General features: G+C 40.7%; 1 protein-coding gene across 1 annotated transcript in view; it reads right to left on the reverse strand.

Moving 5' to 3' along the window:
* The window catches only part of FAM227B (family with sequence similarity 227 member B), a 204195-nt gene that overhangs the window by 19217 nt on the left and 160756 nt on the right, over window positions 1-24222 (reverse strand). The window contains exons 12-13 of the mRNA XM_036301039.1: window positions 15964-16061; window positions 8915-9075 (exon numbers count right to left, since the gene is read on the reverse strand). Coding sequence (XP_036156932.1) covers window positions 8915-9075; window positions 15964-16061 — 259 coding nt within the window. The remainder of the gene's footprint in view (window positions 1-8914; window positions 9076-15963; window positions 16062-24222) is intronic.

The raw sequence follows: 24222 nt of genomic DNA on the forward strand, positions 1-24222 counted from the left end.
TGTCTTGAAGAAGATCTCTTTAAGTTGAGTTTGTTTGGTGACCCATGAACTTCATGAATTTGGATATCCAAATCTCTCCCCAGATTTGGGAAGTTCTCAGCCTTTATTTATTTAATTAAGCTCCATTTCCCCTCTTTTCTTCTGGAACTCCAATAATTTTTAGATTATTTCTTTTGATGGTATCCAATACATTAAGTGAGCTCTATTCACTCTTTTTCATTCTTTTGTTGTGTTCTCTCCTGAATAATTGTAAAATTCCTGCCTTCTAACTCACAGATTCTTTCTTTGCTTGATCCACTCTGATATTGATGCTCTCTATTACATTTCTTATTAAATTCATTATATTTTTCAGCTCCAGTATTCTGTTGGGTTTGTTTTTTAAAATTTCTTTTGTTAAACTTATTTTGTTCATATTGTTTTCCTGAGTTCATTAAATTGTGTTTTCTTGTAACCCACTGAGTTTCTTTAAAACAGTTATTTTGAATTCTTTATCAGATAAATTGAGATCTTTATGTCTTTGGGATTGGTTGCTATTCTTTTGTCCATGAATGGATGCCACAGTGTTGCTGTAGAGAGGGGGGCATGAACAAGGGATGTCTTATTCAGCTATGATGCTGATGTTACTGCAGTTCCGGTATTACAAACTTTGGGGACCATGCATACTTTTTTTGTTCCTATATGTAGCAATGTCGGGAATGAGTAGTAATAACATAAGATACTTGCTAGAACAAACTAAAATAACTTGCTCATCAAAGCTTACTTCAAGATCCTTGCTTCATTGGGCCTACTTATTCAAAATGATATCAATAAACTCTGCCCAATCCCACCAATTTCTGCCTAGGTGGCCTGCCTCAAAATCATCTAATTCAGGCCCTAAAACTATAAATATCATCACTTAATTTACCCATTTTGAGACCCTACTAAAACTGTTTAATTGTTATTCTCTCTTACTACAATAAATCTACTAAACTTAGCTTATTTGATCAACAGGTTATTCTGGTGGTGTTTTAGAATTGCTTACAGCCAAAAATGGGAAAAATAGTGTCTTTGCATTCTTTTTCTTTGTGTAGCCTCATAAGAACTCAGAAGCGCTGACAAAATGAGAATGTTGTCATTTCAGGGAAAAATCGAGCTATTTACCAATTTATCCATTGATGGTGTGGAAAGTCAAATTCCTCCAACAGAATCATAAATCTCAGGATTCAAAGGGACTTGAAATTTATGTAGTCCAACCCATCTGCTGACTGATTGACTGATATAAATGGGGAACAGGCTCAAATTAGAGTACTTCGCCCCCTTCCCCGCCCCCCGCCCCGCATACTGTTGAAGAGGCCTCTTCAGTGCAACCAAGGGTTTTAGGTTTCCTCTCTACTTCCTCAATTCCCTTTTCATTCTCATCCTTTTCGCGGCCTTAACAGCCTGAGCCTCCCACGTCCCTGCTTTTCCTCTCTGTAGACAACTGGAGGAAATATCAGCCCTCCATCATGTTTTGGTGAAGGGAGTCTGTGCCCTAAAAATCCACAGGGTTTTGAGGGCTGGGTGTTTTCAACAGAAAGTATTTTTCAAAGACCTCCCATTCCAGGAAACTAACATCTGGTTTCTGTTATCTGAAAGGTCTCATTAACAGATAATATTGTGGTGATCACATGCCTATTTTTGAAGCTGAAGGAAAGTGAGGGCTATATTTTGGGGGTACAACCTCATAAATAATGGAACAAACGTTCTAGCAGCATAGGCTTTCCTACTCCTTCACCCTGAGAACTTTAGAAGAATTGAGAGAAAAAGTATTATATGTTATCTTTACTAGGAAAATAACTAGATAGAAGGGTTCTGGATTAGAAGTTTTTTGGACATTTGTCTTTTAGCTAACTTATTATTTAAAAAATATAATTACCAGATCCTTAGTAAATATCAATTAACTTGAAATGTTACTGATTTGAAGTAAAAAATACAATTGATAGTAACTTTAGTAATAGTTCACAAGCTATTATTCACATATTAGTGAGAAAAAGTCTGAGTGCACATGTGACTAAGACTTTAGAAATCGCTCTATACATAGAAGTGAAAAGAGGTTGCACATGGCTCTGAAGAGCTTCCCGCTGGACTCTGGCTGTGTGGGGACGCGTGCTCTACAGAGCTGGTGACCTTTCGGGAGTCTCAGGATTGCTTCCCTTCTTTTCACTGTTGACTATTCGCTTCCTCCATATCACAGATAATTCACAACAGATGATTTCTTTGTGTACCTTTTCTTTTTTTTCTGGGATCAACTTTGATATATCCCACATTAATTTCAATTGTAGAGTTTAATAATCCACCCCAAAAAGTTTTTACATGTTAAAGAGTCTGTGTATGTGTGTCTGATGGTGGAAGCATGTGTTTAGAGCAATACAATTCACTCATTATGGCACTGCATTGAGTTTGGATTTCTTTCTAAACTGCAACCGAATGTGAACATTTTAAACTCAAGTTAGAAATACATATATTGTCTATAGACTCTTTTTTTTTTTTTTATTAGTTAAGGTATTACAAATGTGTTAGACTCTTATTTTTAACAGGGCCCACATAAACTACACCAATAGTTTGTTCTCGGGTTTTCTTTCTTTAAAAATAATTATGTTTTACATGTAAGAAAGTTATTAGACTTTTGAGTATTTGTTAGTTTACTCTCAACACATAAAGGACTTGAGGTGGTTGACAAAAATATAGTACAGACATTGTGAGAAGGGAAAGTTAGGAGCTACAAATAAATTTTGTACAAAATTCTGCATGGTTTAAAGACACACTACACATTCTTCTCTTAGTCCTAGAAATCAAAGTTTTTCCCACCTTTTTAATCATAACTCTAATACTAAATGATCAAGTTAAAAATTATTCACAAAATACTCAAATTTTCAACTAATAATGATTCAGTGAACACTAATTAGTACAGAAGTTTATTTTTCTTATAAATGTACGTTAAATCCTCTCAGAATCATGAACACCTTTATAATTTACAATTACATTTACTTCCTCCCTATCTCTCTCCACATACATCCCCAGTCCTCTAGGGTTTACATATGAATACTAAAACACTGACAATAAGCAATCCTCTATCCTGTGACTTTGGCAAATCACTCTGAATCAAAATAAATATTACCTATGATGTTACATTTAGTTTTAAATGTATCTGTTCCAGAAGACTAATTTAAAATTGCATAGTGACTAAATATATTGTTCTGCGTTTGAGCTTGTTTAATAAAGTGTACCTATCATAATAGTCTCATATTAAATAGGTAAAATAGTTTTGAAATAGAATTGCATGGTCATGCAATCTTAAATGTCTGAAGGAAAAACTGCTGAAGTCATTTAATGCTGGACCAAACTAGAAATATCAATTAGCTATTTCTCCCCTAGGATGAGGGACATTATCATGGCAGCCCCTCTTTTCTGTCCTCTGTTGACTTCCCTGACTTGACTACCCTTCCTCCAATGCAGGATTACAATTCTCCTCAAGAGCCTGGAGCTACACGGACCCCTGGGTAAACAAGGGAGTAGCAGAGTGCCAAAACAGAGACACTGATAATATCTGTCTCAGAAGTTCAATGAGAATTGAACGAGTTAATAAGTATAAAGTACTTAGAAGAGTGCTTGGTACACAGTGACTATACAATATATTATTCAAAACATAATTTTAATAATGATGACTTTATAGATTGACTTTGTACTAATGACTGTCAAATTTCTTTTTTTCCCATTTTTTGTAAGTGTTTTTTTATTGATTCTGGAGAGAGAGGAAGGGGAGGAAGAGAGAGAGAGAAACATCTGTGCAGGAGAGAAGCATCTATCAGCTGCCTCCTACATACCCGCTACTGGGGACCAAGCCTACAACCTGGGCATGTGCTCTGACCTGGAATTGAAATGGTGACCTTTTGGTGCATGGGTGATAATCAACTAAGCAACAGCAGCCAGGGCCAAATATCTGTCTCTTTCCTTGAGTATTTTTTCTTTTAATTTTTAAAGATAATGTCAATTTGTTTTTGAGAAATAAGATGAAATTTGGTCTTATCCTATCTAATAAAAGAGTAATATGCAAATTAACCATCACTTCGTCACTCCATCACAAAAATGGCGGCAGCCACGGAGCTGGAATGAGCAGGAGGCTTGGGTTGCCCCCGGCGATAGAGGAAGCCAAGGTTCCCGCCTGCCCTGGCTGATCCTCAGCTCCGATCAAGGCTACAAAGTTTCAATTATAGAAGATAAATAAATCCCAGATACCTGCTGAAAAAAAAGAAAAAGAAAAAAAGGAGAGGCTGGGAGCATGGGTTGCTGGGGGGTGTGGCCAGCCTGAAAACAGTCCTCAGCCCCTCACTCAGGCTAGCCACACCCCCATGGGGTGAGGGTCCCCACTGGGGGGCTTGATCAGCCTGCAAACAGCCATCAGCCTCTCACCCAGGCTGGCCAGGCACCCCAGGAGGACGCCCACCCTGATCCAGGACACCCTTCTGGGCAAACCAGCTGGCCCCCACCCATGCACCAGGCCTCTAGCTTATCTAATAATAGAGAAACATGGTAATTAACTGTAACTTCGCTACCCTTCCCATTGGCTAATCATTGAGACATGCAAATTAACTGCCAACCAAGATGGCGGCTGGCAGCCAGGCAGCTGAAGCGAACAGGAGGCTTGCTTGCTCCAGTGATGGAGGAAGCCAAGGTTCCCCGCCTGCCACTGCCGGCTTCTGAGCTGCAGTCTAAGAAACAATGTTACAATTATAGAAGCTAAACCATTCCCAGAAACCTGCTTTCAGCCGTCAGAGCTGGAGCGAGCAGGACCACAACAGTGTTACAATTATAGAACCCAAACAAACCCAGAGACCTACTTTCAGAAGCTGAGGTCTCAGAGCTGGAGCCAAGCCTCAGAGCTAAAGCCGGCTCTCAGCTCCAGTGACTGCCATAGAAGGTAAATAAATACCAGAATTTTTTAAAAAAAAAGAAAAAGGAGAGGTTGGGAGCTTCAGTAACCCGCCAGCCTGAAAACGGCCCTCAGTCCCTCACCCAGACTGGCCAGGCACCCCAGTGGGGACCCCCACCCTGAAGGGGGTGTGACCAGCTCCAAACAGCCATCATCCCCTCATCCAGGCTGGCCAGGCACCCCAGTGGGGATGCCCACCCTGAAGGGGGTGTGACAAGCTGCAAACAGCCATCATCCCCTCATCCAGGCTGGCCAGGCACCCAAGCAGGACCCCCACCCTGATCCGGGACACCATTCAGGGCAAACCAGCCGGCCCCCACCCATGCACCAGGCCTCTAACCTATATAGTAAAAGGGTAATATGAAAACTGGCCCTAACAGCAGAAGGACTGGGAATGACTGGTCACTATGACACACACTGACCACCAGGGGGCAGACGCTCAATGCAGGAGCTGCCCCCTGGTGGTCAGGGCGCTCTCACATGGGAGGAGCTCTGTTCAGCCACAAGCCAGGCTGATGGCTGCCAGTACAGCGGTGGTGGTGGGAGCCTCTCCTGCCTCCTCAGCAGAGCTAAGGATGTCCGATTGCAGCTTAGGTCTGCTCCCTGCTGGCAAGTGGGCATCCCCCGAGGGCTGTCGGGCTGCCAGAGGGATGTCTGATTGCCATCTTAGGCCCAATCCCCTGGCGAGCGGGCCTAAGCCAGCAGGTGGTCATCCCCTGAGGGGTCCCAGACTGCGAGAGGGCACAGGCTGGGCTGAGGGACCCCCCTCCCCTCCTGAGTGCACACATTTTTGTGCACCGGGCCTCTAGTCCTATATAATAAAAGGGTAATATGCAAATTGACCCTAACAGCAGAATGACTGGGAATGACTGGTCACTATGACACACACTGACCACCAGGGGGCAGACGCTCAATGCAGGAGCTGCCCCCTGGTGATCAGTGCGCTCCCACAGAGGGAGCTCTTCTCAGCCACAAGCCAGGCTGATGGCTGCCAGCACAGTGGTGGTGGTGGGAGCCTCTCCTGCCTCCTCAGCAGTGCTAAGGATGTCTGACTGCAGTTTAGGCCTGCTCCCTGCTGGCAAGTGGACATCCCCCAAGGGCTCCAGGGCTGCCAGAGGGATGTTTGACTGCCAGCTTAAGCCCGATTCCCCGGGCAGCGGGCCTAAGCCATCAGGTGGTCATCCCCCGAGGGGTCCCTGACTGCGAGAGGGCACAGGCCGGGCTGAGGGACCCTCCTGAGTTCACAAATTTTTGTGCACCAGGCCTCTAGTCTTTATATAAAACCATGCTATACCCACCCATTATCATTTGTTTGACAACTGTTGTATGCTACACACTTTTTTTCAAGTGTCAGGGCTATAGAGGCAAATTTGTGCAGTAAGCCACCTACTCTCCTTGTGCTTTAGTTTCCTCATCTGTGAAGTGGCTGTGATGGGTGCCTGCCCACTGTCACAGGACGCTTGCCATTCCTGTGATAATACATAGGGGAATTCAACACATGCTTGAAAAAATTGCCCAGTGTTGATGAATGTGAGGCATCATTATAATTCTGTTCATCATTAGCTCTAGGAACATGTTTTCTTCTCATTGGGTATTATATTTTACAAGCTCAGTAAGCATCGTGGAAAGACCCATTACTTTCCAATGGGTGACTTATTTCAAATTTTTTATTAAATGAGACATAATCCTAACAGGTTTTATGCTTTAGATCTCCACCTTCTCCTTTCCCCAGCCCCACTCATACTCACATTTTTCCCACATTCTCAGGAAAATGGTGATATGAATTTTTACATGGCCATTGAATAAATTCATGCTCATCAGAAATATAAAAAGATTAACATTTTTACCAGCGAAATAAAAATTAGTTAAAAATAAATTTAATCTACTATGAAAGTTGTTTGATACCTTAAAAATTTCACTTCTAGAGGTTTAAAACTTTTGTTTTAGACATAATTCAAGGTTGATGAGAATCCTTATTCCATTATTTAACTGACAAGTTTAAAACAGACTGATTTAGCATTATAGTTTGCCTTTCTTTTTGTGTTCCAGAGCCACCCAAGTTAATTCCATGTGCTTGTGGTCAGTGAGGCTAGAGGTTGTCTTGATTGAAATGTGGGAGAAGAAGCGACCAGGGAAGAGGTCTGAGGTCTGCTAGAACAGTGGTCTCCACATTTTTCTGATCATGTACCCCATGAGTAAAAGCTACGTGAGCACACTCCCATGTAGGTATAATTTTAAATGTATAAATTATATACACATCAATCTGTAATAATATGTTATGCTCATTATAAAAATATGCAGTGTAGAAATAGAAAACAGTGAGATGAAATTTTTTAAAAATAAAATTTAATGTTTATTAATGGTACACCAAACCTTTAGTCCTCAAATTATAGAGATTTGTGTTGATATCTAGATAGTTGATTTACAAATGCCTTGTAAATTAAACTGGCATACTATCATTTAACATACATTTAGGGTTAGATTCATTGTTTATAAAATGATATATAGATGTATATCCATATTTCAAATAGTGTTTTTGAAGATTTTTATTTTTATATTTTTGGTTGACATCTGGGTAGAACTAAATGGGCCACCATTAATTTCATCTCTTAATGTGGCTGAAAATGCACTCCTTCAAGGAGTAGGAGAAATATTGTTCTGCCATTTCTTTTTTATAAAATTTATTCTATTTAAAATAGAATTTATTGGGGTTCTAGTGGTTAATAAAATTATATTGGTTTCAGGTGTACAATTCTATAATACATCATCTGTATATTGTATTGTGTGTTTACCTCCCAAAATCATGTCACTTTCCATCACCATTTACCCCCATTTATCCTCTCTACTTCCCCCACCCCCATTTCTCTCTGGTAGTGACCATACTGTTGTCTATGAGTTGTTTTTGTTTTGTTTTGTTTTTTGCTTAAATCTCTTTACCTTTTCACCCAGCCCCCACCTCTCATCTCCTATGACAGCTATGAGTCTGTTTTCTATTTTGTTTCTTAGTTTATATGTGGAATCTAATTTATCCTTGCATCATAAATATTATCATCAATCTACAGTTCTTTCCAGAAATCTTTTAAAACTATTGTTTCACTAGTGAGTTGTTAATTTAGTTAAGCTAGATGATATAATCTATAAATCTGCTTAACCTCCTCAAAGAAAACAGCACTATGTTGTGATGCTCAGAAAATTACACAAGAGCAAAGATGCCATCATTATTCATCAGCATGGTAGAGTGCAGACTGAAATATCAGCTGAGTGAGGGTACCTGTTTACTAAATACTAGTGAAATGCAACTTCTTTTTTGTTTTTCAAGATAGAAGTACATGTAAACAAGACTCTTGATATCTTTTTTCCAGTGAGAGCTGTGTATGTTCCAGTTTGGAGGGCACACTATTAGATCCCCTGGGGGTTCATCTGCGTGTCCCCAGATAGGCCTGGGCCAGGATGGATTATGCAGAGGGAACACAGGAGTGTAAATAGAACTCTGGCCCCTCACCCCTGCTGTAAGCAAAGAGTTCCAATTTCACTTATTTTATATTTTACACATTAAGCTTTTTGATACATTTTCTACTGAACAAAGGATGCCACAGCTAAAACATGTTTGAAATTCTCTTCTGGAGATGCCTAGAAGCCCATTTCTCATGGTTCTGACAAATGTTTGAAACTGAACACTGAACAGTAAGTTGCAAAGATAGTCTGTTACTAAAGAGCTAACTATATCAGTTTCTAAAGTTCCTAGGTTTTGTGCTTGACTTATTTTGTTGCATGAAAACTCATAGCCTCAGATCTAAAAGAGAAAATACTTTAACCAAACATGCTACAAAAGTTTTGAACATAATTAAATGCTAAGTAAAAGCTTTGGTTAAAAATGCATTATTTTTTCTTAATTAAGACATTTAGGAAAACATTTTGAATATTTTAGAAATAGATAGTATTTTTAAAAAGCTTAAAAAAGGATATGGTTCTTTTGATATTTCAGTGATCCTAATCTTGGGTCGTCTAAGGGCGTTGTAAATACCTGTTAGCTCATGCATCTTAAGATAATATAAAATCAGTGGACTGTGACCTCCAATATTGAAGAGCACACGGCTAAACTCTGGACCAGCGCTATTATAATGGGACTGTAAGGGAAAGAAAAAATAAAGTCAGTTATTAATTTGGTGTGTTCTTAAAGAATTGTAAATAAATTATAACTGCATTATAATGAATAAAACTACCATCTAGTATATTAGAATAAATAAAATTAAATACTTCAAAGCATCTTCTTAATTAAAGAAATCTACTAATGTATGAATCTATGAGTATATGCAGTAAAGCCCACCTAGCCTTTTGCAAGCTTGAAATAGGTCAATAGAGATTATTTTTTCTGAAGAATAGAAATAAAAAGAATGAAGAAAAGGAACAGAGGCCTAGAAAAGGGGGAAAAATAGATAAAGAAATAATGAATGAAACTTCCCAAGGAGCTTAACTTCAAGTAGGATAAATTCACATCTAGATGTATCATAGTCAAAGTGTTGAAAGACAAAGACAAAAAAGAAAAATCTCAAAAAACATCAAGAGAAAAACAGTATATATGGGATCCTTAATAAGATTAACAGCTGACTTCTCATTAGAACAAAGGACATCAGAGGCAGTTGGATAACAATCAAAGTGTTGGTGGAAAAAAATGTTGACCACGAATTCTATGTCAATGAAACAACAATCATAAATATAATTGCTTCAAGATTGACTCCTTGTGGGAAACAAAGTCAGTATAGCAACTATTCATATGTTGTCTTTTCTCAATATTTATAAGGCCTAGAAGAGAGATTTATTTTTGATTCCATTTCCTGTGGGGAAGTAAGATTTTATTCTCATTTGCTTTTACTGATACATAAAATTCTCCTGTATTTCTTTTGCTTATGGTTATTTTTAATTGTATTTATTACTAGTTGCTCCAGAATTATTTTTAAAAGTGGAACTATGAGAATCAAAAGCAATTCTTTGATGGTGAAAATTAAATATCAATATCAGATGTATTTCTTATGATGTAAATCATTTCCTTCACCTTAATCCATGACAATTTACATCAGGTTATATCTAGTCTGATTTTTAAATTACATGCAAAACCAAGCCAACCTTTACTTAGATTAAAAAGAAAAATTGCCTGTATCAAAAGATCATTTTATGACCCCTTTCCAGGCTTCTATCTTGTATATTGTAAGATAAAAACTCTAACTTACTGAAATACTACAAATAGACATTTCTGTTATTTTTTCCTTCAGTTACCAGTTTTCAACTTACAAAAACTACACTTTATAGCTCCTTCTTCTGCTGTGAGGATCCCTGATTTTTTAAGGATAGTTGAACCAGGCAAGAGCAGAACTAGGTATTAAATGCAAAATCAGTGTTTTGTTGAGCCTTAGCCATTTTCTTAGATACTTTATATCAGAAGGTCCCATGTTGCCCAAAGAACTCTTCTTAGACATATTCAAAATAGCCAAAACAACTAACAGAAGTCCCACTGCTTTTATTCACTCCACAAAAGAGCTATCAGAAAATTGTCAGAGAACTTTGATTCCATAAACAGGGCTTTCATCGTCAAAGAACAACTTGGTACTAATTTTGAAGAAGCAAGCAATCCTATAAACTTTGGAAGGATCACCAGGGGTGAACCAGAAAGTCTAAGAAATGGTTTTGGTGCTGAAGTTTTCTGTTAATTTATTACAGGACAATTGCTGATAATGATTGTAAAACTAAACTTTGATTTTTGGTGTTTTAATATGTGTCCTGCCAATGCTCTTATGAGAATTTGAAACCAACAGGGACCCATCCATCACTTGGACAACCCCGGTGCTTAAAAAAAAGCAGCCTCTTCTTTATGTTGAAATCTGTCTTCCTATAGCTTTCACTTATTGGTAAAACTAAAAAATGTTTTGCTTTGTATTGGTAAAAATATTTTTTTTTGAGCCACACAGAAAAAGTCTAATCTTGCTTTCCTACAGTAGCTCTCTATTTGAAAACAGTTAATAAGGTCACCAGGGTTTTTTTCTTTTCTAGTAGAAATGTCTTTAAATATTTTGACCATTCCTCAAATAATATGGTTTGGGAATCCTTCATCATTATGTTCAGAATGCTTCTGATTGTCTACACTTGGCATATCAAACTCGCAGCCCGTGGGCTGCATGCAGCCCACAACAAACATTTTTGCAGCCCAGCCAATATAACTGTATGTAAGAAACATTTTAATAGAAATTTCATAGCTTAATTTTTACAATATCCTGTTACACATAATCCTATCTAATAATAGACAAACATGGTAATTAACTGTAGCTCCGACACGCTTCCCATTGGCTAATCAGGGTGGTATGCAAATTAACTGCCAACCAAGATGGCGGCTGGCAGCCAGGCAGCTGAAGCAAACAGGAGGCTTGCTTGCTCCAGTGATGGAGGAAGCCAAGGTTCCCCGCCTGCCGCTGCCGGCCGCTGAGCTTGCACTCTAAGAAACAATGTTGCAATTATAGAACCTAAACAAACCCCAGAAACCTGCTTTCAGCCAGCCAGGTTTCAGCCAGCCGGGCTGCAACAGTGTTTCAATTATAGAATCCAAACAAACCCAGTACCTGCTTTCAGCAGCTGAGGTCTGAGCTGCAACCGGGCCTCAGAGCTAAAACTGGCTCTCAGCTCCAGTGACAGCCATAGAAGGTAAATAAATCCCAGAATAAAAAAAAAAGAAAAAAAGGAGAAGTTGGGAGCTTCAGTAACCCGCCAGCCTGAAAACGGCCCTCAGCCCCTAACCCAGACTGGGCAGGCACCCCAGTGGGGACCCCCACCCTGAAGGGAGTGTGGCCAGCCTAAAAACGGCCCTCAGCCCCTCACCTAGACTGGCCAGGTATCCCAATGGGGACCCCCAACCTGAAGGGGGTGCGGGCAGCCTACAAACGGTCCTCAGCCCCTCACCCAGACTGGCCAGGAACCCCAGTGCGGACCCCCACCCTGAAGGGGGTGTGACCAGCTGCAAACAGCCATCATCCCCTCATCCAGGCTGGCCAGGCCCCCAGTGGGACCCCCACCCTGAAGCAACAAGATGGTGGCTAATTTGCATACTGAAGGCCGGCGGCAGCGGGCAAGGCTGTCCGCGGTCTGGGACCTGGATCTGTGACCCTGCCGGGCGGGGGGCAGCGCTTGAGGCTGTCCACAGTCCAGGACCCAGAACTGTGACCCTGTCAGGTGGGGGGCAGTGCTTGAGGCTGTCCGTGGTCTGGACCCGGATCTGTGACCTGGCAGGCGGGGGGCAGCACTTGAGGCTGTCTGCGGTCTGGGACCTGGATCCATGACCTGGCGGGCGGGGGGCAGCGCTTGAGGCTGTCCACACTCTGGGACCCGGATCCGTGACCTGGTGGGTGGGGGGCAGCACTTGAGGCTGTTCTCAGTCTAGGGCCCGGATCTGTGACCTGGCGGGCGGGGGGCAGCGCTTGAGTCTGTCCGCAGTCCAGGACCCAGATCTGTGACCTGGCAGGCGGGGGGCAGCGCTTGAGGCTGTCTGCGGTCTGGGACCCAGATCCGTGACCTGGTGGGCGGGGGGCAGCGCTTGAGGCTGTCCATGGGACCAAGACACGGATCTGTGACCCTGCCGGATGGGGGGCAGTGCTTGAGGCTGTCCACGGTCCCAGGACCCAGATCTGTGATCCTGCCAGGTGGGGGGCAGTGCTTGAGGCTGTCCGCGGTCCCGGGACCTGGATCCGTGACCCTATCTGGCGGGGCAGCAGATCGCACAGGGGCGGATCGGCCGGGGTTGGGCAGGGCAGGAGGCCTGGCTTCCACCCAGCCCCAGTCACTCTGGGCAGGTGAGCAGCAAAGAGAGCCTCTGGACAGGGGAGACAGGCCGGCAGAGGGCGGCCTGTACTCCCCACATGGCGGTGGTGACAGCTGTGAGTACGCCAAGCGGAGCCTGCAGGCTGAGCTGAAGTAGCGCCTGCAGGCCATCAGCGCCTAGGAGTGGCTGCGCAAGATCCGCCTCTTGGCCCAGAAGGTGCAGGATCGCAGGGACAGCCACCGTGGCAGGCCAGACTGACGTTCTCCTGGCCGCACCACGGGGATTTGCGGATCTGCAAAGCCAGAGGCCTCCGGTGTGCACATCCCCCCCTGGCGTGCGAACATCCCGCAGCACACTGTCACCCTCCAGCGCCTACAACAGTTGCAAACCAAGGCGTGCACAAGTTCCCCCCGCCTCTCCACAGCACTTCCATCAACCCAGCATGCCTAACACCCCCACAGGATGTGCACACATCCCCTCTGATGCGCTCACGTCCTTTGGAGAGTGTCTGGGTGTTCTGGGTGCTGAGGGTGGGCACCTGTGAGATGACAGAGAGAGGGCGGAGTGGTGATGCCCTGTTCCCACGGAGGCCAGTGCAGCTACGAGTTCACCTCTAGGGGGTTAATGTAGGTGCTGAGGCGGGAGCAGATGCAGACAGACACACCTGGTGGGTGGGGGCGGCCCTCGCTGAGGTGCCTTCGGTCAGCTTTGAAGATCAAGAACCCAGAGGTGGAGAGGAATTCCGTCCTCTCAGTGAAGCAGTGGGATAGTCGGGGCAACTGTAGAGGAGGAATGTGCACTTTGGGTGCCAGCACTCATGAACGAAGGCTGCCCTGACTGAGCCTTGCTTGCTTGGGGCCTAGCGCACTCCTGCCAGGCAGCGGGTGACAGGACGTGCTTTTCCAAATTAATGAGAGAAAACGTTGATTCTGCTGCCCACGAAGGTGGAAAGTGAAGTGGGGAGACATGTGGGGAGTGAGCGAGGTTCCCTGTCTGGGGGATCCAAATCTGCTGTTGGTTTCTTTCACCGCTGACTAGAGATATACAGGGTGTCCCCCCAAAATGTATACACACTTTGAATACCTACTAATTCCAATGGTTTTAAGCATAAGAAAGAAACAACAATGGAGCTGTTATCTGTTAAAAGTGTGGGCACAAACAGGTAGTTGGACATTCCCTGAGGGGTCTCAGATTGGAGAGGGTGAAGGCCAGACTGAGGGGGCCCTTTTCCCTGCCACTCCAGCGCACGAATTTTGTGCACCGGGCTACTAGTTATTAATAACGAACTACAACGTTTACTAATGACTGATTACTATAATAGTGTTGCATTCATTTCCCTTACATGCCTTACACACAGGCGCACCATTTCTCTCCACTAATACTAGCAGTGAATATTTTAGCAGCCGATTGCCACGTCATTAGTCTTGTACTGACTTGTTTGGTGTATTCAATAGGAAATATTTCACTTTCAGAGAACAAGAAAAATAGGTTTATTTGTGTTATACTTATTAATTTGTGCAGCTATTCAGTGTCTGGTAAGTTAATGTTCAAGAAAAATATTAATTTTTATTAAAATGTTCTATTATTTTATGTTAATGATTACTCATTTATTTCAGCCCTTTGTATTCAGCATATCTCCATCAAAATAAACCTACGTTTCTATGAAAATTGAAGCTTTTTTTTTTTTTTTTTTTTTGCGGCCACATAAACTTAAACCTTGTTTGTTTGGCTCATGTTAGCCTTTGAGTTTGACATGCTTGGTCTAGATTCTTTTATAATGAAGCTTTCCAAAATGAGTATAATACACAATTATTATCAAATAAGCATAGAGTAAAACCCATGTATCTATTTCAATAGCCAAGAATACAGTAGATTTGGGAGTCAACAACATCCTCCTATTGACACAAACAGATCTTACTGTTAAAAATAATTCCCAAGCCTTTTCAGATGCCCCTAAGCCAAGGCTTTATTATACTGTACCTCGGCAGTTGTAATTTTGGACCCCTATTTTTCCACATTAAAAGTTTATTTTCTAAGATCAGGCCTTTTACTCTAGCCTGTCATCCAATGTATTAATAATTCTTCTATGTGTATGACTTCTACATATCTCATAAAATGGCAACCATATTTTTATCCAAGTTGTTGATAAAGTAGTCTGCATGGGACAGGACCAATAATGCAATAAGATGTACCTACAATATTTGCTTTCTAGCTTTTAATAGTGTTGAAAAGGTTGTACAGTCACACATCCATCTGTCCAGATTTCTTCAACTTGTAAGCAAGGTGTAAAAGACCATTTTTAGTGTTTGCTGAAGATCAGATACACAATTTCTGTTATATTTCCCTGATTTCTAAATCTAGTGATCTCCTCCTGCCACCAAAAAAGGTGTGATATTGTCATGGATCCCAAATTGACTCCTAGAGATCACCACTTTCTATACTAAGTACTTACAAACCACACTTTGTAGCACTGTGAAGGTTGGAAGAGATTCTATACACCTGGATTATTAGAGACCAGGAAATATGTATACTGACTTTCAGAAAGTGGCTTTTATATAGGCATAGTTTAAAATTTAAAATAATGGCCAGACTTGACTAGATAATTCAGATAAATTTTAGCAATAGAGACTTCAACAAATTTAAAACCTAACAAGAGATCAAATTCAGAATTTTAAGCCAATAACCTCATCAAATCTTGCTAAAGCATCACAAGGTAGCAAGTCCATATGATCTCTATTTTGGAGGCACCTTCAGGAAAGTGGAGAAACAGAGCATTTTAGACTTAACAGTAACAGTGTCTACATGTATGTGCTCAGTTATTCCAAGACCCTGGCTTAAGAGGTGGGGACAGGCCAACCATTACTGAAAACTCCTTTGACATTTTTCCTGCAACTTTGACTGATGCTTATTGAGATCACAGTCACGTTTATATGTTAATCCAGAGAGAAGTAGTGCCAGAAGTGGGAGAAAAAGTAAATACCATGTCTTTTCTCATTACACAGGAAGATTTTTTTAAGGAAAAACAAAAACAAAACAAGAGTTATTATATTAGATTACTTTCCAATAAATCACTTTGGTCATTATTTTTTCCTAAGATATATATCAAGAATCAAAATATTCAACATGTCTACATGTCTATGTGAAACTGTTCAACTAATTATATTGCTAATTATAGAAGTAAGAACTTAAAAAAAATAATCACTCTATTCCAAACCTTTGCTGATGGTTTTAATATTCTTGATTCTTCCTTGGACGTGGATAATGTATATCCTGATGGGATCTTAAAAATTTTCGTCATATTGAAGTCTATAGCTAAAATAGAAAATAAAATATTTTTTAAAATTCTGGTTTTTTTCTTGACAAAAAGACATGATGCCCCTTCTTTCTCTTAGCAATTCACTCTAAATATGGACAGAGGCAAAGATGGATGGGAGAAGTTTAAGATATTGTTATAGCTTGCCCTAGTCAGAGAAAATGAATATTGCATCTTATTTTCTCATGACTTGCTCTAAGCTACCATTTATTAAGAATACATGGAGAAGATACAGGCTTAGGTCTTTTGCTTCTGAGTCCAGAGCTCTTTTCATGACCCTCTCGTTAAATGCAATAGGAGGCTTGATCCTAGAGTCCACCTTTTCCACATACTGACTACATACCCTTATCTGGCAATTTTTCCTTGCAACCAGCATGAGTGCACATGAGGATATCTAGGGAATCTTGCCATGTCTTAAAAAACAGAACTGTATGATTTAATCAGCTATATCAGTCAGCCTAAAAGCTGGTTATTAAGATAGCTTAACACAGAGCAGAGAAAACAGGTGATCTAAGAGGCTTATGCTACATTCTGGCACTCATTATTATCAGTTACCAGGTAGACCAATTAGATTTAGAGGGTGTGATGTTGATGAGAAACCTTTGAGGTGTTGAGGAAAGTCACTGGAATTGATTTTTTACATTATACATGAGAATATTTTAAATATTAGCCTGAAATACTAGACGCAAGTGGGGATTTATCTCTGGCAGAGGTTAAATGATTGGTTAGCAAGGAATCTGCATTTTAAAATTTTGAGTGGAACCAACATTAGATTGAGTTGGAGTTAAAATTGGCAAGAAAAGTAGTAAACCACATAATTTCTTCTCTTTAAAACCTGCTTAAAAGCATAGAACGTATGAAGAGGAATCTGACAATATCTACCAAAATTACATATTTTCGCTTTGATCCGGTGATTTCTCTCCTGAGAATATTTACTACACAACCTGTTACAAAAGTAGGAAAGATCATAGGTACAAGTTTATTGATTTGTGGCATAACTTGAAAATTTGGAGATGATAAACAACCCATGTATTTAGCAATAAAGTTGTGGTTGAATAAACTAAGGCACCTCCATTTGAAGGAATACTATTCAGTTGTAAAAAAGCAATGAGGAAAATCCCCATACTGATGTAGAGACCTGAAAGTCATAGCATTAAATGAAGCAAGGTGCAGAACACCGTATAGAGCAGTGATGGCGAACCTATGACACCTCTGACACGTGAACTCATTTGTTTTGTTGATTTTCTTTGTTAAATGGCATTTAAATATATAAAATAAATATCAAAAATATAAGTCTTTGTTTTACTATGGTTGCAAATATCAAAACATTTCTATATGTGACACGGCACCAGAGTTAAGTTAGGGTTTTTTAAAATGCTGACACGCCGAGCTCAAAAGGTTCACCATCACTGGTATAGAGTGTATTATTTAATTCACTTATATAGTATGCTACCTTAAGTATAAAGTAAAAGAGAGGAAATAAGCATATTTTATATTTGCTCTCATTTGTATAAAGAAATACTGGAAAGATAACAGTTTAAAGCACACACATGTGAATGTAATCTGCACCCTGAAGCAGAGTCATGTGTGAGTTAAGCATGTAGGTCTTGGAGTCAGACGGAAACAGATTTAAACGCCAGCTCTGCCATTTGTAGACGATGTGACCTTGGGCAAGTGAATTTCTTTAAGCTTCAGTTTCTTCAATAAAATTAGAAGATGATAATAGTTACCTTATATACTTGTTAACTGCATAAAAATAAGAGCATATATGCAAATCATTGTGCTTGGCACATTGTAAAGGTTACATGTTAATCAATATTATTATTAATATTATTTTTTAAGGAGTATAAATTCAAGCTCACTATTACTTCATATATATAAAAGCTTTGTTGAGAAAAAATATTGAAAATATTGAGGACTGATTAAGTTTTATCTATTCCTTTAGAGCAGTGGTTCTCAACCTTCCTAATGCCGTGACCCTTTAATACAGTTCCTCATGCTGTGGTGACCCCCAACCATAAAGTTATTTTTGTTGCTACTTCATAACTGTAATTTTGCTACTGTTATGAATCGTAATGTAAATATCTGATATGCAGGATGTATTTTCATTGTTACAAATTGAACATAATTAAAGCATAGTGATTAATCACAAAAACAATATGTAATTATATATGTGTTTTCCGATGGTCTTAGGTGACCCCTGTGAAAGGGGTCGCGACCCACAGGTTGAGAACCGCTGCTTTAGAGAAATCTGAGACATATTCTTTAGTTAAGGTAGACCAGCAAAGAGCTATGTATTAGCACTAAATTTTCCTGGTCACCTTTAGCACCTTTTCTTTTCTTTTTTTTTTTTTTTTTTTACCATATTGTGCTTTATCTTTATGCCCTTGCTCAACCCTATCTGCATTTACTATGTCAACATAGTCATTACATTATACAGAGCTTTCCTAGGGAGAGTGTGGTAATCAATTAGGCTGTTCAGAAATATTCACCTATTTATCCTTCCAAGGTACATGATAGGACTGAAAACCACTAATGTCTTTGAGATAAGTATGGCCATGTGGTTTGCACTGTGCAATAAAATAATAAAATTTGAATTGAAATAATGTTTTGTTTTTTTGAGATGAAGATGTAAAAGCCAGTACTCAATTCATTGAATTCTCTTTGCCTGAGGCAGTGATTATTGTGAATGAGATGAAATATTCTTTGGCATGGATGTCTGAGTTTCTACACCAATAGAGACTCCAGTCTGTACGCAATGTATACAGTGTGAGTGAAAAGTAAACTTTATCAGCATAAGCCACTAAGATTTTGCTGAAGTTCTTACTACAGCATAATACAGCATATCCTGATTGATATAAGAATTCACAGGAAGAATACTATCTAGTCTTAGTATCTATATCTATATGTATAAAAGCCTAAGTGACCGTTATGACCAGACTACCGGGCCACTGGACAATTGGCTGGTAGTTATGGCACACACTGACCACCATGGGGCAGATGCTCAACGCAGGAGCTGTCCCCTCGTGATCAGTGCGCTCCCACAGCCAACCTCCTGCTGCCGGCTAACTTCCCACTGTCCCTTCCCCCAGCCAGTCTCGATCAGGACTGGGCAAGACAGCCCTGATTGGCCAGGAGGGACCCCACCTGTGCACAAATTCATGCATTGGGACTCTAGTAGGTATATAAAAGGCTAACTGTCCATCCGTCTGACTGATAGCTATGATGAGCACTGGCCACCAGGGGGAAGATGTTCAATGCAGGAGCTGCCATTTCTTAAATGTGCACTAGCCATTTGAGAATAAATGGCACTGCAGACCTAGCGCCAACAAACCAACACTTGGCTTTCCCCAAGTGGGACACAGGTCCCACCACCACCCTGGAACGACACCCCACCAAATTGCAGCTGATGCTGCTGAGACCGTATGGTACAAAATGTGGTCCACAGCCCAGCCCAACCCAGAAACGGTTGCTTTGGGTGCTGGGTAATGACATCACGTAGCAATGCCCGGCTTCCTCTCCCTAGTGATTAGTCTCCTTGGAGTTTCTTCAGCCCAAGAACCCAACTTGCTTTATAGCCAGGTGCAAACATTTTACAATTTAACAAAGTGTTTGTGAAGTGTTTTCGTGTGCCCCAGCTCATTTGATCCTCACAAAATCCTGGAGTAGGGAGATAGGAGACTTGGTGGAAACTTATTTTCATTAGCCAGAAAATAGAGATTTAGAAAGTTTAGAAACTTGACCCAACTTAAAAGAAGTAAGAAATGGTGGATCTTGAAAATGACTTCAGGTTTTTTCACTGTGCAAAATTTAGTCAAACACTGCTGCAGTTAAATATTTCACCCTTTGTTCTCACTGCATAATCTACAATAATATTGTGCTTTGTGTTGATATTTACTGCTGTGTTACTGACCATTACCTGAAGTTGGGGTGCTTCACTGGGCTGGAAAAGGTTTAGCTAAATCAGAAAGCAGGTCTAATTAAGCAAGTTTATTTTCATATATAAAGCTCTCACTGGCATCAATTGCACACATGTGTTTTGATCTGTCATTGTTGATAATGAATTTGGTTGACACTTTTATTATAGAGAAAGGGCGAATAGCGATATTAAAATATATCTTCTAATTAATTTTCTTTCAATGTGCATGAATCCATGCACTGGGACACTAGTATCCTATCTAATAAAAGAGAAACATGTAAATTGCCCATCCCTCCACTACACTCACCAGCCAATCAGGACTGAGTATGCAAATTAACCCAACAAAGATAGTGGGTTAATTTGCATACACAGGCACTGGGCAGAGAGCAGAGCGGGAGAGCCAGCAGAGAGTGGAGCAACTTGGGGAACTTGGCTCCCCAAGCTGCCAGATGGAGAGCAGAGAGGGAGAGCTGGTGGGTTGGAGGACTTGGCAGAGTGGGAGGCCATTAGGGATAGAGACAGAGCAGGAAGGGAAAACAAAGAGCATGGGGAGCACCAGGAATTCTAGGAATAGTAGTTCTGGTGGCAGCCCCAGGACTCGAAGCAGAAGCCCAGAGTGCGGGGAGCACCAGGAATGCTGGGAATCAGAGTTCTGATGGCAGACAGGTCTCCTAGACCAGTGGTCGGCAAACTGCGGCTCGCAAGCCACATGCGGCTCTTTGGCCCCTTGAGTGTGGCTCTACCACAAAATACCACATGTGGGTGCGCACGTAGTGTGATTGAAACTTTGTGGCCCATGCTCAAAAGTCGGTATTTTGTGGAAGACCCACACTCAAGGGGCCAAAGAGCCACATGTGGCTCACGAGCCACAGTTTGCTGACCACTGTCCTAGACACTAGAGCAAAGTGAGCCTGGAGCAAGTTACTGTTGCGGTGGAGGATGGAGGGAAAGCAAAGGTGAGAGACATAAGTAAAATCAGAGTGTCTAGGAAAAATTAAAGGGAAGATATCCTAAAACTTCCAGGAAATCTCCACCAATGAAGCAAAGAAAAGAAAAAGCCTTTATTATTCTGTGGGTAGCAAACCAAACTGAGTTGGAGTCTCAGACAATTCGCTCATATGATTGCAAAGACAGACAGAAACTCCTGGATTGGAGAGGGCTCTCCTGAGGGCTCCCAGATTGGAGAGGGTGCAGGTCGGGCTGAGGGACCCCCACACCCCCCAGTGCATAAATATCGTGCACCAGGCCTCCAGTGAAAATAATAAAAGGCTAATATGCAAATTGTCCCCTTGACCAAGAGTTTGACTGGGAATTAGACCAGGGGGTAGGGCCGGCTGGCCAACTGCCTGCAGCCCCTCCCCTCAGCTGACCCCACCCTCGATTGGACCTCCTACCCCAATTGGGGGCAGGGCTGGACAGCCAACTGTCCATAGCTCCTCCCCCCTGCCAGCCCAGCCTGATCGGCCCTGATCGGGGTGGGCCAGCCAGACCCCATCTATGCACAAATTCGTGCACTGGGCCTCTAGTATGAAATAGAGTGCTTCATACGCACAAATGGTTTGTTTTTATTTTATGGCAACTGCTAAATTATGTACATGACATTGTCATTTCCTTTCCTTGGCAGATAGAAAGCTTAGAACCAATCATATTTGTGAGCCAAATCTAGCAAAAGTAAAAGAATTTTCAGTAAGATTTTATGTTGTAAAATCATTTCAGACTTTTCTTTTTCTGTCTCATTTTTGCCTAGCCCTCTTTTTCTTATCTGCTTATTTAACATGCTATTTTATGCTCTTGTTCTGAAACATTTATGTAAAGCTACCAAAACTCTTACAGGAAAAAGATGGGCATATACATAACTAAGTATATACATAAATATATTGCCTATTATTTTAAAGAAAGGGTTTAAACATGTGATATGCAATATGAACTGATCTGTGTGCTTTACCTCATTTTTTATTTAACCCTTTCTTGAAATGGCCTAATGGCTAATGCTAACCTGGTGTGTTCACCGCAAAGCACTGCCCTTTGGAAGAGCACAGTATTAGGATTCTGGAATCTAAATTCTGGTTTAATTTTGCCATGGCTATATATGCAATCTCTAGCAATCCACTTTTCACTTGAGTCTCACGATCCTCACTTGAAAAAGTGAGGTCTTAAAAAAAGTTAAAATTTATGTTCAAATTGCATGCCTTATTTTAAATTATATGAATTAAGGCATGAGGGAATAGATTAAATTAATCCTCTGATAAGTGGGAAAACCCCACAAATATGACTTTTTCAGCCTAAATCTGCTGTTTTCCACTTATTGATTTATTCATGCATTCCTTCAAGAAACATTTCTTGTGGACTATATGAAAAACACTACAAGGTTAACAAGAAGTAAAAGATACAGTCCATAGATTCAACAGCCAATTATAATCAAACAGGTTGGTAAACTATCTACAGAAAATACTTGTGAATAATTAATTCCATGTCTATTACAAAGTTAATAGAAAGAGGCAAAGAGCTTGTATTGGAAATAGAACTTTTAGGATGGGACAGAGACTGTTTGTGGGATGAGGCTGTCAAAGAAGGCTCATTTAAAAATGGGTCAGATTTGCCCTGGCTGATGTGGCTGTTTGTTGAGCATGTTCCCATGTACTGAGAGGTGGCCCATTCAATTCCCAGTCAGTGCACATGCCCATGTTGCAGGCTTGATCCCTAGTAGGGGGTGGGTAGGAGGCAGCCAATAGAAACATATTTAAAACAAAAACAAAAACAACTGATCAGATTTGTGGGAGTTCAGACATGGAAAAAGAATTAGGCCAATGGCATGTACATAGGGTGAGATTGGGTAACGGGCATTTGGGCAGGATCTTGAAAAGACCACCCTGGTTGCAGCAAAAGGTTACCTTAGGAAATGTCCTAAGAATATGAAGAAGGAAAAGAGCAAAGGAGTTTATGATGGAGTGGTTATCCTAGTGTAAGCTGATTGTTACTATGTGTCCAGAAATAATGGACTGAACTCAAATCTTTGAGGATGATTGAAATAATTAGTGGCTAATTATGAGTTCATTTAAGTACTACAGTTGCTTAACAAATGATGTGAGTGATGTGGTTTTCCCCTTTAAGTCATAAAGTTGATAATGAGCCTAATTATTTCAAATTATCATAAATTTTGTAAATGAAACAGGAATGGACCATCCCTACCACTGAAAATGATGGAGAAAACAGAAGCCAAGGAATGCATAGTTAGTTACCTATTACCATAGAGGAATAAAGTGAAGTACTGTTAATTAAGAAATTCAAAACCTTGAAATAATGAAATCAAAGTGGCAAAGAGTTCACATTTTGGTGAGGTCAGTTCTATGTATGATTTACATTAAATACGTATGTTTCTTTCAAAATGTGGGTGGAGGGGTCAAATTTGGTGGAAGAAAACTAGTAAGAGCTCATTGTGTTTCCTCTCAGTGTAAATGTTGTATGGAGGGTGCTGTGGTTTACCCATATCATTTCCTCTTTGTTTGGAGCCATTGTGCTCTAATGGGAAAAGTGCTGGCAGAAGTCCTAGTGACGCAGTGTCAGTTCCCCGCCCTTTCACCAAAATATTTCCATCAGAGTGTTTACTGTAAGTTAGACTTCTCTACTGAACAAAGAAACTAGCATTTTATTCCATTATTTAAAAAAATAAACTATAGACTCTCAAACCTCTTCCATGGGTGGATTCTCAATATTTACCACTAACAATATGCCTTAAAATAAGCCCATATTCCAAGATCAAATTTTCAGTATTTGGTTCTGCTTTTAATTAAACCAAGCTCTTCTAAATGAATGAGAAATTCATAGTCAAAATGAACGATTAGAATAGAATTGGCTCTTATAAGGCTGGTAATCCCAAATTCTTTGATTGGCCTACCACTAAGCTTCTCCCCAGACTAACTGAATCAAAATTTAATCAAATCAATCATACTAAGAGAAGGAATACCATCAGAAGTTTCTTTTGCAAGACCACAAGACACTAATAAAATTTATGGAAGGTTTGAATTAGTACCTAGGGAAGACCTGTCACTCTTAATGACACTTCCTCAGGGAGAAGGACTGAGTGCTACTAGCCCATGATCCAAGAACCAATTTTATTTTTACAATAATTGGTACCATTATACTACAATGGACAGTGCATGGGAAAGAACTGAATGGTACATACAGCAGTGTTCTTTAAACATCAAAGCACATAAGAAACACCCTGGAATCTCTCATGCAAC

The sequence above is a fragment of the Myotis myotis genome, unplaced genomic scaffold (genome assembly GCF_014108235.1).
Source record: "Myotis myotis isolate mMyoMyo1 unplaced genomic scaffold, mMyoMyo1.p scaffold_m19_p_1, whole genome shotgun sequence".
NCBI lineage: Eukaryota > Metazoa > Chordata > Mammalia > Chiroptera > Vespertilionidae > Myotis > Myotis myotis.